General features: G+C 37.3%; 1 protein-coding gene across 3 annotated transcripts in view; it reads right to left on the bottom strand.

Annotated features, from left to right (window-relative positions):
- The window catches only part of POC1B (POC1 centriolar protein B), a 107,117-nt gene that overhangs the window by 43,186 nt on the left and 49,144 nt on the right, over window positions 1-14,787 (bottom strand). For 2 of the 3 annotated variants that reach the window (XM_068561889.1, XM_068561887.1), the window contains exons 7-9: window positions 13,978-14,111; window positions 11,802-11,870; window positions 10,912-11,064 (exon numbers count right to left, since the gene is read on the bottom strand). In XM_068561889.1, coding sequence (XP_068417990.1) covers window positions 10,912-11,064; window positions 11,802-11,870; window positions 13,978-14,111 — 356 coding nt within the window. The remainder of the gene's footprint in view (window positions 1-10,911; window positions 11,065-11,801; window positions 11,871-13,977; window positions 14,112-14,787) is intronic. The other variant, XM_068561888.1, reaches the window with a different exon arrangement.

The raw sequence follows: 14,787 nt of genomic DNA on the forward strand, positions 1-14,787 counted from the left end.
AAATATGCTGAGGCAGTGACACTTACAGTTCAGTTCTTTGCAAGCTAACCTCCATGAATATTAACAGTACTGTCTATCTCTCCATTTTTATTAAAGGAAAGAACGCTTCAGTAACTACAGTTGCCTTGAAATGGGGTTGGCTGCCTTATGAGAGGCTGAGTTCTCCATCACCGAACAAGGGATTCATGCATGAGGGAGGGTTAGTACACATGACCTCACCAATACCATCCCACTCTGAGGTTCTGGTGTATCCATCATACTGAGGAGTCCATGAGCACAAACCCTGCTTCTAACAAATTCTGAAGGGCAAGAAATATGCCCATCTTGTTCACTGTTGCACACTCTAAAGCTAGTACGATGTCCAATATCTGTTAACAGGATGAAATTAAATTTTTATTCTATTGAAGCACTGCATCAAAATAGTTAAAGGTACAGAATGGAACCAGAGTGACTGGGTTGAAATTCTCATGTTGTTACTTACTAGCTTTAAGATTTAATTCACAGACTAGGAACCAAGATGGCGGAGTAGAAGGACGTGCTCTCACTGCCTCTTGCGAGAACACCAGAATCACAACTAGCTGCTGGACAATCATCGATAGGAAGACACTGGAACTCACCAAAAAAGATACCCCACATCCAAAGACAAAGGAGAAGCCACAATGAGATGGTGAGAGGGGCGCAATCACAGTAAAATCAAATCCCATAACTGCTGGGTGGGTGACTTACAGACTGGCGAACACTTATACCACAGAAGTCCACCCACTGGAGTAAAGGTTCTGAGCCCCACGTCAGGCTTCCCAACCTGAGGGTCTGGCAACGGGAGGAGGAATTCCTAGATAATCAGACTTTGAAGGCTAGTGGGATTTGATTGCAGGACTTCGACAGGACTGGGGGAAACAGACACTCCACTCTTGGAGGGCACACACAAAGTAGTGTGCGCATCAGGACCCAGGGGAAGGAGCAGTGACCCCAGGGGAGACTGAACCAGACCTACCTGCTAGTGTTGGAGGGTCTCCTGCAGAGGGGTGGCTGTGGCTCACCGTGGGGACGAGGACACTGGCAGCAGTAGTTCTGGGAAGTACTGCTTGGCGTAAGCCCTCCCAGAGTCTGTCATTAGCCCCACCAAAGAGCCCAGGTAGGATCCAGTGTTGGGTTGCCTCAGGTCAAACAACCAACAGGGAGGGAACCCAGCCCCACCCATAAGCAGTCAAGTGGATTAAAGTTTTACTGAGCTCTGCCCACCATAGCAACAGTCAACTCTACCCACCACCAGTCCCTCCCATCAGGAAACTTACACAAGCCACTTAGATAGCCTCATCCACGAGAGGGCAGAGAGCAGAAGCAAGAAGAACTACAATCCTGCAGCCTGTGGAACAAAAACCACATTCACAGAAAGATAGACAAGATGAAAAGGCAGAGGGCTATGTACCAGATGAAGGAACAAGATAAAATCCCAGAAAAACAACTAAATGAAGTGGAGATAGGCAACCTTCCAGAAAAAGAATTCAGAATAATGATAGTGAAGATGATCCAGGACCTTGGAAAAAGAATGGAGGCAAAGATTGAGAAGATGCAAGAAATGTTTAACAAAGACCTAGAAGAATTAAAGGACAAACAAACAGAGATGAACAATACAATAACTAAAATGAAAACTACACTAGAAGGAATCAATAGCAGAATAACTGAGGCAGAAGAACGGATAAGTGACCTGGAAGACAGAATGGTGGAATTCACTGAGCGGAACAAAATAAAGAAAAAATAATGAAAAGAAATGACGACAGCATAAGAGACCTCTGGGACAACATTAAACGCAACAACAGTCGCATTATAGGGGTCCCAGAAGGAGAAGGGAGAGAGAAAGGACCCGAGAAAATATGTGAACAGATTATAGTCGAAAACATCCCTAGCATGGAAAAGGAAATAGCCACCCAAGTCCAGGAAGCGCAGCAAGTCCCATACAGGATAAACCCAAGGAGAAACACGCCGAGACACACAGTAATCAAACTGGCAAAAATTAAAGACAAAGAAAAATTATTGAAAGCAGCAAGGGACAAACGACAAATAACATACAAGGGAACTCCCGGAAGGTTAACAGCTGATTTCTCCGCAGAAACTCTACAAGCCACAGGGGAGTGGCATGATATACTTAAAGTGATGAAAGGGAAGAACCTACAACCAAGATTACTCTACCCGGCAAGGACCTCATTCAGATTCTATGGAGAAATCAAAAGCTATACAGAGAAGCAAAAGCTAAGAGAATTCAGCACCACCAAACCGGCTCTACAACAAATGCTAAAGGAAATTCTCTAAGTGGGAAACACAAGAGAACAAAAGGACCTACAAAAACAAACCCAAAACAATTAAGAAAATGGTCATAGGAACATACATATCGATAATTACCTTAAACGTGAATGGATTAAATGCTCCAACCAAAAGACACAGGCTTGCTGAATGGATACAAAAACAAGACCCATCTATATGCTGCCTCTAAGAGACCCACTTCAGACCTAGGGACACATTCAGACTGAAAGTGAGGGGATGGAAAAAGATATTCCATGCAAATGGAAATCAAAAGAAAGCTGGAGTAGCAATACTCATATCAGATAAAATAGACTTTAAAACAAAGAATGTTACAAGAGACAAGGAAGGACACTACAAAGTGATCAAGGGATCAATCCAAGAAGAAGATATAACAATTATAAATATATATGCACCCAACATAGGAGCACCTCAATACATAAGGCAACTGCTAACTGCTATAAAAGACGAAATCGACGGTAACACAATAATTGTGGGGGACTTTAACACCTCACTTACACCAATGGACAGATCATCCAAAACGAAAATAAATAAGGAAACAGAAGCTTTAAATGACACAATAGACCAGATAGATTTAATTGATATTTATAGGACATTCCATCCAAAAACAGCAGATTACATTTTCTTCTCAAGTGTGCACAGAACATTCTCCAGGATAGATCACAGCTCGGGTCACAAATCAAGCCTCAGTAAATTTAAGAAAACCGAAATCATATCAAGCATCTTTTCTGACCACAACGCTATGATATCAGAAATCAATTACAGGGGGAAAAAACGTAAAAATCACAAACACATGGAGGCTAAACAATACGTTACTAAATAACCAAGAGATCACTGAAGAAATCAAAGAGGAAATCAAAAAATACCTAGAGACAAATGACAATGAAAACACGATGATCCAAAACCTATGGGATGCAGCAAAAGCAGTTCTAAGAGGGAAGTAGCTTTATAGCTATACAAGCCTACCTCAAGAAACAAGAAAAATCTCAAATAAATGATCTAACGTTACACCTAAAGGAGCTAGAGAAAGAAGAACAAACAAAACCCAAAGTTAGCAGAAGGAAAGAAATCATAAAGATCAGAGCAGAAATAAATGAAATAGAAACAAAGAAAACAATAGCAAAGATCAATAAAACTAAAAGCTGGTTCTTTGAGGAGATAAACAAAATTGATAAATCATTAGCCAGACTCATCAAGAAAAAGAGGGAGAGGACTCAAATCAATACAATTGGAACTGAAAAAGGAGAAGTTACAACAGACACCACAGAAACACAAAGCATCCTAAGAGACTAAGAGACTACTACAAGCAAATCTATGCCAATAAAAGGGACAACCTGGAAGAAATGTACAAATTCTTAGAAAGGTATAACCTTCCAAGATTGAACCAGGAAGAAATAGAAAATATGAACAGACCAATGACAAGTAATGAAATTGAAACTGTGATTAAAAATCTTCCAACAAACAAAAGTCCAGGACCAGATGGCTTCACAGGTGAATTCTATCAAACATTTAGAGAAGAGCCAACACCCAGCCTTCTCAAACTCTTCCAAAAAATTGCAGAGGAAGGAACACTCCCAAACTCATTCTATGAGGCCACCATCACCCTGATACCAAAACCACACAAAGATACTACAAAAAAAGAAAATTACAGACCAATATCACTGATGAATACAGATGCAAAAATCCTCAACAAAATACTAGCAAACAGAATCCAACAACACATTAAAAGGATCATACACCATGATCAAGTGCGACTTATCCCAGGGATGCAAGGATTCTTCAATATACGTAAATCAATCAATGTGATACACCATATTAACAAATTGAAGACTAAAAACCATATGATCATCTCAATAGATGCAGAAAAAGCTTTTGACAAAATTCAACACCCATTTATGATAAAAAGTCTCCAGAAAGTGGGCATAGAGGGAACCTACCTCAACATAGTAAAGGCCATATACGACAAACCCACAGCAAACATCATTCTCAATGGTGAAAAACTGAAAGCATTTCCTCTAAGATCAGGAACATGACAAAGATGTCCACTCTCACCACTATTATTCAACATAGTTTTGGAAGTCCTAGCCACGGCAATCAGAGAAGAAAAAGAAATAAAAGGAATACAAATTGGAAAAGAAGAAGTAAAACTGTCACTGTTTGCAGATGACATGATACTATACATAGAGAATCCTAAAGATGCCACCAGAAAACTACTAGAGCTAATCAATGAATTTGGTAAAGTTGCAGGATATAAAATTAATGCACAGAAATCTCTTGCATTCCTATACACTAATGATGAAAAATCTGAAAGAGAAATTAAGGAAACACTCCCATTTACCACTGCAACAAAAAGAATAAAATACCTAGGAATAAACCTACCTAGGGAGACAAAAGACCTCTATGCAGAAAACTCTAAGACACTGATGAAAGAAATTAAAGATGATACCAACAGATGGAGAGATATACCATGTTCTTGGATTGGAAGAATCAATATTGTGAAAATGACTATACTACCCAAAGCAATCTACAGATTCAATACAATCCCTATCAAATTACCAATGGCATTTTTTAGGGAACTAGAACAAAAAATCCTAAAATTTGTATGGAGACACAAAAGACCCCGAATAGCCAAAGCAGTCTTGAGGGAAAAAAAACGGAGCTGGAGGAATCAGACTCCCTGACTTCAGGCTGTACTACAAAGCTACAGTAATCAAGACAATATGGTACTGGCACAAAAACAGAAACACAGATCAATGGAACAAGATAGAAAGCCCAGAGATAAACCCATGCACCTATGGCCAACGAATCTACGACAAAGGAGGCAAGGATATACAATGGAGAAAAGAGAGTCTCTTCAATAAATGGTGCTGGGAAAATTGGACAGCAACATGTAAAAGAATGAAATTGGAACACTCCCTAACACCATACACAAAAATAAGCTCAAAATGGATTAGAGACCTAAAGGTAAGACCGGACACTATAAAACTCTTAGAGGAAAATATAGGAAGAACACTCTTTGACATAAATCACAGAAAGATCTTTTGTGATCCACCTCCTAGAGTAATGGAAATAAAAACAAAAATAAACAAGTGGGACCTAATGAAACTTCAAAGCTTTTGCACAGCAAAGGAAACCATAAACAAGACGAAAAGACAACCCTCAGAATGGGAGAGAATATTTGCAAACGAATCAACGGACAAAGGATTAATCTCCAAAATATATAAACAGCTCATGCAGCTCAATATTAAAGAAACAAACAACCCAATCCAAAAATGGGCAGAAGACCTAAATAGTCATTTCTCCAAAGAAGACATACAGATGACCAAGAAGCACATGAAAAGCTGCTCAACATCACTAATTATTAGAGAAATGCAAATCAAAACTACAATGAGGTATCACCTCACACCAGTTAGAATGGGCATCATCAGAAAATCTACAAACAACAAATGCTGGAGAGGGTGTGAACAAAAGGGAACCCTCTTGCACTGTTGGTGGGAATGTAAATTGATACAGCCACTATGGAGAACAGTACGGAGGTTTCTTAAAAAACTAAAAATAGAATTACCATATGACCCAGCAATCCCACTACTGGGCATATACCCAGAGAAAACCATAATTCAAAAAGACACATGCACCCCAATGTTCATTGCAGCACTATTTACAGTAGCCAGGTCATGGAAGCAACCTGAATGCCCATCGACAGACGAATGGATAAAGAAGATGTGGTACATATATACAATGGAATATTACTCGGCCATAAAAAGGAACGAAATTGGGTCATTTGTTGAGACATGGATGGATCTAGAGACTGTCATACAGAGTGAAGTAAGTCAGAAAGAGAAAAACAAATATCGTATATTAACGCATGTATGTGGAACCTAGAAAAATGGTACAGATGAACCGGTTTGCAGGGCAGAAGTTAAGACACAGATGTAGAGAACAAACGTATGGAAACCAAGGGGGGAAAGCCGCGGGGGGGTGGGGATGGTGGTGTGATGAATTGGGAGATTGGGATTGACATGTATACACTGATGTGTATAAAATTGATGACTAATAAGAACCTGCTGTATAAAAAAAATAAATAAAATAAAATTTAAAAATTAAAAAAAAAAAGATTTAATTCACATGTGCCTCAATTTCTCATGGGATAAATATGGTGCTTACTTTACAGAGTTTTAAGGAAGATTTAATGACAATTTGTGTAAGGCTATTAGAAAAATGTTGCATGTGTTAGATATTATTATTATTACTGCTTTTATTATTATGTAATCTCTGAAGAACAGTTTTTGAGGCCCAAAACAGTGTAGACATATAGCACAGCTAGAACTAAAATACAAAACTGATAAAGGAGTGGTCATTTTTTTAATCATAAATTATAATGTGTCAACCTTAATAGAAGGTTGAGATAAAACCCAATCTCAGACTCCAAGACTTAAATTGATCACTTGTAGTTTTCAACTATGAACCGTGGCCGGACTACCATAAAATATCATTATATAAATATTTGGTTAAGTTAAAGGAAGTTTTCCTTCCTGATCAATGTCATATAGAATTTCCTATGCAATGTGTAGATTAAGGTAATCTCAAGTAGCCATTACAAAATTAGAAGCCATCAAAACAATTATTTTATTAACAAATTCTTTTTAACAAACTAACCATTACCCCTTCCTACAGTATTCGGCAACTCTCCTAGAATAGCTATTTTGATGCCTTTCTGTCACCAAGATCTACCACCATCTCTTAGAATGGCTCTATGTCTTCCCATCAAAATATGCAAAAGGGTAGGGAACTGCTTGGAGAAAAGTGTCAGGCACACACATTAAGTTAGTTCCTCCTTCAAGAAGGAAAGTTTGGTTTTGTCTGGGCGGCTGGACTATGCAGTCCAGCTCGTGACAGTCTGAAGAAGACAAAGTCAGCACGAATTAGTGATGTGCCATTGCGCAATGCAGGCAGGGTTAAGATACCTGTTTTAAAAGTGGGCTTCTTTCCCACCAAAAAAAGAAAGAAGTTGTTCTTATGTTTTAATTAAGACAGAGTGCCCAGGCCAGGAGCGTTACAAAGGCTCCGCAGTTACATGAGCAGAAAGGACAAAGGAGGGGTCTGACACAGCAAGGGAAAGGATTTCATGCTTCCTGCTTTCTTTCATGTGGCCTTCTTCTCTCATTTATTCTAAAAGCAATCTGGCTATCACCCTCTCTATCTGTGCAGGAATTAGTAATTTATATCTGTAGTCAGCTGGTACCCAAGGTCTAAGACTCCATAGGATTCCCCACCTTCAAACAAGTGATGACTTTAAGGCTGGCAAATGGATGGCTTTTGCAAAAGGCCAAATAATTTCACCCAGAAGACTGAGATTATATGTGATTCAAATGAGCCTCACAGAAAACACAATAAAATACAAATCATAGGAATGCTATGTTACTTCAAACTCAGAAATGAAACACTCGTGGTTACTGTAAAAAGAGAAAGCTGGGTAAATTAGATCATTTAGATGCCATTTATTTCACATCTTCTAATAATACATTTTTATTCCTTTAATCAGGAATTCTGACCTCAAAAAAAAAAAAAAAAGGTTTACTAGTTTCCAAATATTTCCAAAGTAACATATGTAAGCTGACCTTGCCTAAAGCTTTGGAAAAAAAATCCAATCCATCAAATTTAGTATTTCAAAGTAAAATTTGCTAATCTTAAATGAGCACAGTACAACTTCTGATTCATACTGTTCTATTCTAAATGATATTTAAAAATTTATAGTCTTTTGGCTCTATGAGGGATTCACAGACATTAAAGTCTTTAAAAAATAATTTGATATTTAATAATTATTTATTCATAATATTAAGGACGTTCTCTGTCCAGAAAACTTCACACCCTTGCTTTATTACAAGAGATTTTAAGGGGAGAAAAAAAATGAACAGTTGGTTGTTCATATGCAGAATCCTATATCATAAAATCTCTGGCATTTCATATCACACAATCTGAATTTTGACAAATATTAAGTCATACTGTATACTTAAGCAGATAATAAATGTAAAGTGCCCAGGTAGTAACTGATATTTAATAAATGTTCAATACTCTCTATTATGTACTGGCATCTAGTAAGAACCAAGCCTTTTGGTAAATATGAAAAATAAAAATAGTAAGTAGAGTTGCAGAGAATATCTATGTGCACCATCTGTATACTCTCTCAGGACATTTCTCTCATCACTGTCCTGTATACAAGCCATATTTAGAGTGGTAGATCATAATTACTTGTTTACGCTTAGGGAGACAGAGCACTGGTTCCCCCAGTCATCTTCTGTAACTAAGAAAAGGGAAAGAAATGGATAACGACTCTTTATGAATTGGTCTCTGATCCCCTAGGATTAGAAACTGACATTCACTTTCTCAGAAGTGCCATTTTCTAAAATTTTTGTGGTAGATAAATGATAGATACTACAGTTGCTACTATAAGTTTATTTCAGTCCCCATTCAGTGAGTATGTATGAGTGTGTACAGATAATTTAAACTGTACACAGAGGCTGACTTTCTTAAGGCAACAAACGTAATTCAGTCACAGTGTTCAAGATTCTGTATAGTGTAACTGAGGTGTAACTCCAAGATGAAAAGCCAGTTTTTAATAGATTTTTTAAGGGTATATGTGAAAAATATGGGTTGAGAGTGGCTCTGCATGGCCTGGGTCATCTTGACCTAGCCACAGAAAGCAACCCAGCTGGTTTTACTGCTTTCTGGCTGCACTGTCAGAGAAGAGCTACTCAGAGAACTTGTTGACAATTTAAAGAAAGTCTAGCACTCTTAAGTGAGCTGGGGCTGAGAGTAAATCACAGAGAAAATGGCTTGAGTCCCCAGTGCTGAGGCAGTGTGATGTCATGGAAGTATAACTGAATTAGGAGTAAGGAGACCTGGGCTCAGCCCGCAGCTCTGTCACCTACCACACTGGAAAGGTAGGTGGCTAAGCGGATGAGAGGGCAGCAGCAATGTGGCCGATCAGGCCCAGCTAAGCTACAGAAATACTAGAATAAAAAACACCAAGAGTCAATAAAACCAGCTTAGGTAAAACAAGAAAAGAAAACTCAAGTTAAAATATATTTCACATATATTTGATGTGAATGCATGGGATCACAGGGGATCAACAAATGCATCCATAATTGTAGAAACTGAAACAAAAATGTGGTGAACCACAAATTACATTACATTCTTTCTTTCAAAGAAACGAAAGAGGGGGAAATGATAATACAGTAAGTGGCATGAAGAAGTAGTAAAGCACAACGGTAAACACTTTATTTAGAAGGTCTGGAAAGATGGTCGGAAGTTGGAGAGGACAAAAATTATAGCAAAGAACTGAAAATAAACACTACCATTGAAAAACAAGGAAAGAAATCCCCAAAATGTGGCTAGACTAAACAAAATCTAAAAAACAGTGTAAAAGAGTTAAAAGTTTTAAAAACTTAAATTTATCCGTGAGTGCACATGCACACACACATACACAAAACCTGAGACTAAAAGAAATACCTGAGGTAAGAGAAAAGGCTAAGACCAAGGAAACCAAAATTAAAGAGCTGACATGGGGTAAGGGACCCAGAGACCACAGAAGGGGGTCTGGAACCACAGCATGAGTAACAAGCAGGAGGTGGCTGTGAACTGTCACTCAGGAATAATAGCTTAAGAATTTTAAAACATCTACGTGAAAAGCAAAGAAAGACTCTGCCAGTGATTGGAAAAAAAATTCAGATGAACAGATGATAGTGATTCCTGATATCTGCTCTTTCTGAGAGAAAAAAGAACTTAAGAAGAATAATGCAATGGGAATTCCCTGGCAGTCCAGTGGTTAGCATTCGGAGCTTTCACTGCTGTGGACCCGGGTTCAATCCCTGGTTGGGGAACGAAGATCCCATAAGCCAGCAAAAAAAAAAAAAAAAAACTATCACGCAAAATGGAAAGAAATAGACTAATACCAGCAAAGTACCCAGCAAAGACAGAACTTTTTTCTTTGAAGAGAGTAGAACATTTAAATCTATAGGACCTAAGGGAACTTGCCAACAAAAATTTACAGCTAAATAGATAATTATATACTTGAAAATATATGTTGGCAAACAGTAAAATGGTCTCAACTATTAGGTTTAATGCTTAAGTCTCTTCTTTTTACTGTTCATAAGACCTTTAATTTTTTTTGCTGTAAAAGGGCTTCAAGATACCTATTTCAATAACTGCTCTAAAAATTCTTGCCCTTCAGCCCTGTTCTCATGACAGCCATCACATGAGCTCCCTAAACATGTCTAGAATATGAAGCCAGCTCAGACTTTACTGTCATCAGAGGTCTTAGATTTGATTCCTCATTTCCATTATTATTAACACAATTTTTTAGTTTTATTTCTAAATCTTCAAGAAGCAAATATGAGAGACTTTAGTACTATTACACACTACCTTATTTATAGTTTTATTTTATCAGCGAAAATAATTGTTTCTTGAAGTGCTGCTGTTTTAAAGCAGGACTAGGTTTCATCTAATTAAGTATAATTTCAAGCATCTAGTTGACCAATAGCCCCAAAGTGTACACTTAACAAGTGGTAGGACAAATATGCACAAAGTACTCACTTCAACAGTTCCAGTTTTTCCCTCCTGGGGATGTGGTGTCCTTGGGTAGATATCGAGAAGATGTGGTGGTGAATCAAAGTGTAATCTTTTGAGGTTTCTTTTAATAACATCTTTACAATTCAGTTCATCAAAGTTAGTCCTCCATAATAAGACCTATAAAAATTAATCAGGTTGGCAGTTATTGATTTGCATGTACCAGCAGTAGAAGTAAATTTTTAAAAAGATGACTATATAGAATTGTCTCTCAAAATAGTCAGGAAGGCTAGATATATATTCTGACAACATTACATCTCAACACTTTTTTTTTTAAAGGGTGATAGGGAGAGATTTAGCATTTCAAATTGCCTTTATGTCCAGTTTAAAATTCATATTAAGAAAATAACTTATTACCTTAAAATCCTCTTTTATTTTTCCCAAAGCCCCAAATCATGTTTTTGGCTTTACTGTCCACCTTATTCAATAAATCTGGCTCTGAATGACTTTTGGTCATTTCAAATAAATGCAGATTTGCTATACAAACAATTTAATTTTACCATCCTCAAGGAGCTTAATCAACATTTGAAAAACAAGGCATACAGACAATAGATTAGGCAATAATTCAAGTGAAAGGGCCACACCAATATTAGGTATTCAGTAAGTGTCAATTTTATGTATTATAATTAAGTGTAAAGATGAGCAAAAGAAAATAACTGCTATTGGAGTTCCAAAAACTATCAGAACTGGCACTATTTCAGCTATGAGATAGCAGACTTCCTGGCACTAAATTAAAATATAAACTCATTGATAATCATCTTAACATATACAAACTAGCTGGTTGTAAAAATCTTAGCTGAGGTCTCAGATTCCATTCCCCTAACCAAATCAAAGAGGGAGCTGAGAGATTTACAAACCTGTGCATCTGCACCTCCTGATGTAAACAGCTCTCCACCTTTTGAAAATGTAACAGTGAAGACAGGCCCCTAAGAAATAAAGGGAGATAAAAGAAAAAATTACTTGGTAATGTGTTCTCATGGCCAAGAGGGCAGTGAGTATTAATTTTTCATCCTAACTTATGCAGACTATTCATGCAATGTCTTGAGAACATATCCAGCTGTTAGCAACTTATGCAGGCAAAGAGAATCAAAGAATCAACCCAATTACATGAAAACATCTATAAATGATACTAAATGAAAAAAGAGATACTAATAAAAATGAGAAAATACACTTTTCTCCCCTTTAAAGAAAAGCTTGTGCATAGGTAAGTTAGTAAGAATTTCTGTTAAGATTTTCTGGCTTTGGATTCTTTATTCAACAAATCACTAGCAGAAACTGAATGATAATTCTGTGGGTGATGGGAATGAGGCTGTACAAACAAAGCTCATTTCCTGACCACAACAGGCTTCGCCGAGTTCTCCCTTCATGTGGGCAACATTGAGCCACTCAAAGTTTTAAGAACAGGACATGGATAGAAGAGCTGTGATTGATGAAAACTGATATCACGATTGTGAGAATGATGAGTTGGAGTCAGAACAAACGGTTGCAGGCCAGTTAGGAAGTTACTGCAACTATCTGGGTGAGAGGTAACAGGAACATGAAATTGAGCAATGGCTGTGGAGCTGGACAAGACTACACCCGGCACAGTCACAACATGACCTCTAGGTCAATTTTCAGTCAAGATAAGAGTAAATATTCCTCATTTCAAAAATATTAGTATACTGTTTGTTTTTAATATGTCCTTAATCTATGCAAGAAAATCTTGGGGGGAAAACATCTTATATTTTTCAAGTAGACCATCCCACAGACTCAGGTTATTATAGCCTCATAAACACCTTCACCTCCAGACTGTGAAAAATTCCATCTTCATGTGTAGTGCTTTTCTCTTAAATTATTTTATTTATCTTTTTTCTATTACTCTGTCCTTCTTCCATGGATATTTTAATCCTTGGCCACTTTTATTTGTTGTTCATCCAGCCTAAATCCATGGGTACACATATATCTGAGCTGGTTAGTGTCTATTTCTGCTTCACTCTAACACAGCTGCAGAACAAATGATAAAGCAAGCAGGAAGTCCGGCAGGATACATGAAGGCAGAAAAAAAAACTTCTCGCTTAGACCACAAAACCCATTCTATTTCTGGATATAAATAACTTATACTTGGTTAAAAGGAAGTACCTAGTACATCTTATTAAAAAAAAAAAAGAGGATGCATTCTAAAAAATTTAGAGAAGTTTGAATATTTACCCAGAAAGGAAGGATAGTTTCTACATTTAAAAAGTTTTTCTTTAGTACATTATATACTAGTGAATATATGTGTGTGTGTGTGTGTGTGTGTGTGTGTGTGTGTGTGTGTGATTGAACAGGCTCAATAAATAGCACCCCACTTCCCCACTGGGTTCCTAAAACAATTGAAAAATAAGACAAAAGAAATATTATCTTTCTTACTGATGAAGGCTTATAAAGAGAAAATGTGGCTTTATCTGTGGGCAACTGGGCTTTCTAGAACTGAATCCCAGAATGAGTCAGATTTGAGTACCCAGTCACAGGCAAGGCTGGACAAGGGCAGGCCTCCCCACAACAAATATCAGAGAAAAACCATACGGACAGGCACAGGCTCCCAAGAGTAGAGGGCATTGGGCTCGACTTGTCAAATTTCTCCTTCTAAACTCGCCAATCAGATTAGTGAAAGGAGAGAGTGAGGGGGTGTGGAGGCTAAGAGGGTCAAAGCTAGTGGGACAGCCTCCGCATGAGGGGAAAGATCAGAAGTAAGAAAAACATGTATCCATCACCATTTAACCAGTCAAACCTATACTACTTACTGAGGAAGATAGCAGTAGAGGGTTAAGTTAATGTCCACTGAAAGATACACATTGATTTTGACATGAATTACAATAAATAATATTTATTTAAAGTTAAAACATAATATTTATTTAAAAATAAAAAACATAGCCTTGGAAGCAAAAAAAAAAAAACACATTGTGATAGCAGCAATGTGTGCTACACTTGGAAAAATAATAAAGCCATATAATAAAATGGATCAAAACTTTTAAAGATATATTATTTAAGAAGCAAAAATCTTAGTGTTCATACCGTATGTCCTTGAAGTGTATATATGAGCCTTCCTTCTAAGAGGTCCAGAATCTTAAGCGTACCATCTGAAGAAGCAGTGATGAGATAGTTACCCGAAGGATGGAATGATACACAATTAACTCCACCGCTGTGAACTGATTTGTAGAAAATTAAAGCAAAAAGTTCAGAGAATAATTCTTAATTCTAGAGATGCCCCTTTACCCTATTAGCAATACTAGGCTGAAAGCAAGAATCAATTAGGGGCAATGTCTCCACAGCAACCAAAATTCCACATAGCTCATGAGACAGAATAGCTTTATAAATGAGAGTGTGTCATGGAAGGATGATCTTAATAAACACATAACTATAAAATCTTCAGATATATTACCAATATAAGCAACCATTGATTACCACCAGCTCACATAAGGTATACATCTTAGCCTTAAACTAAATTTAATAACCAGTTAGTTGCTTGGGACAAGGGGTGAAGAGTATGGAGATATATTTGGAGAAGGGCAGTCTTGCCAGCTTAAGAATTCATTTCTGGACAACCTCCTTCCAATAGGAGGCAGTATAACACAGCGATCAAAAGTTTGTTCATCACTGTATTTTATAAAAATGTACTTTATAAACAGAAAGTCCCATGTCAGTTCTATCAATATTTTAGCAAGTAACTTAGCCCCTTTAAGCCTCAGTTTCCTTATCTTTAAAGTGGAGGTAATAGTAATACCTCTTAGGGCTGTTGTGAGGATTTAGCAGTGTCTGCTACATTATAGTTATTAAGAAAGGGAAACGTGGATTTAATATAAATCTAATATACACTAAGAAATC

This window comes from Eschrichtius robustus, chromosome 13, assembly GCF_028021215.1.
Source record: "Eschrichtius robustus isolate mEscRob2 chromosome 13, mEscRob2.pri, whole genome shotgun sequence".
Lineage (NCBI taxonomy): Eukaryota > Metazoa > Chordata > Mammalia > Artiodactyla > Eschrichtiidae > Eschrichtius > Eschrichtius robustus.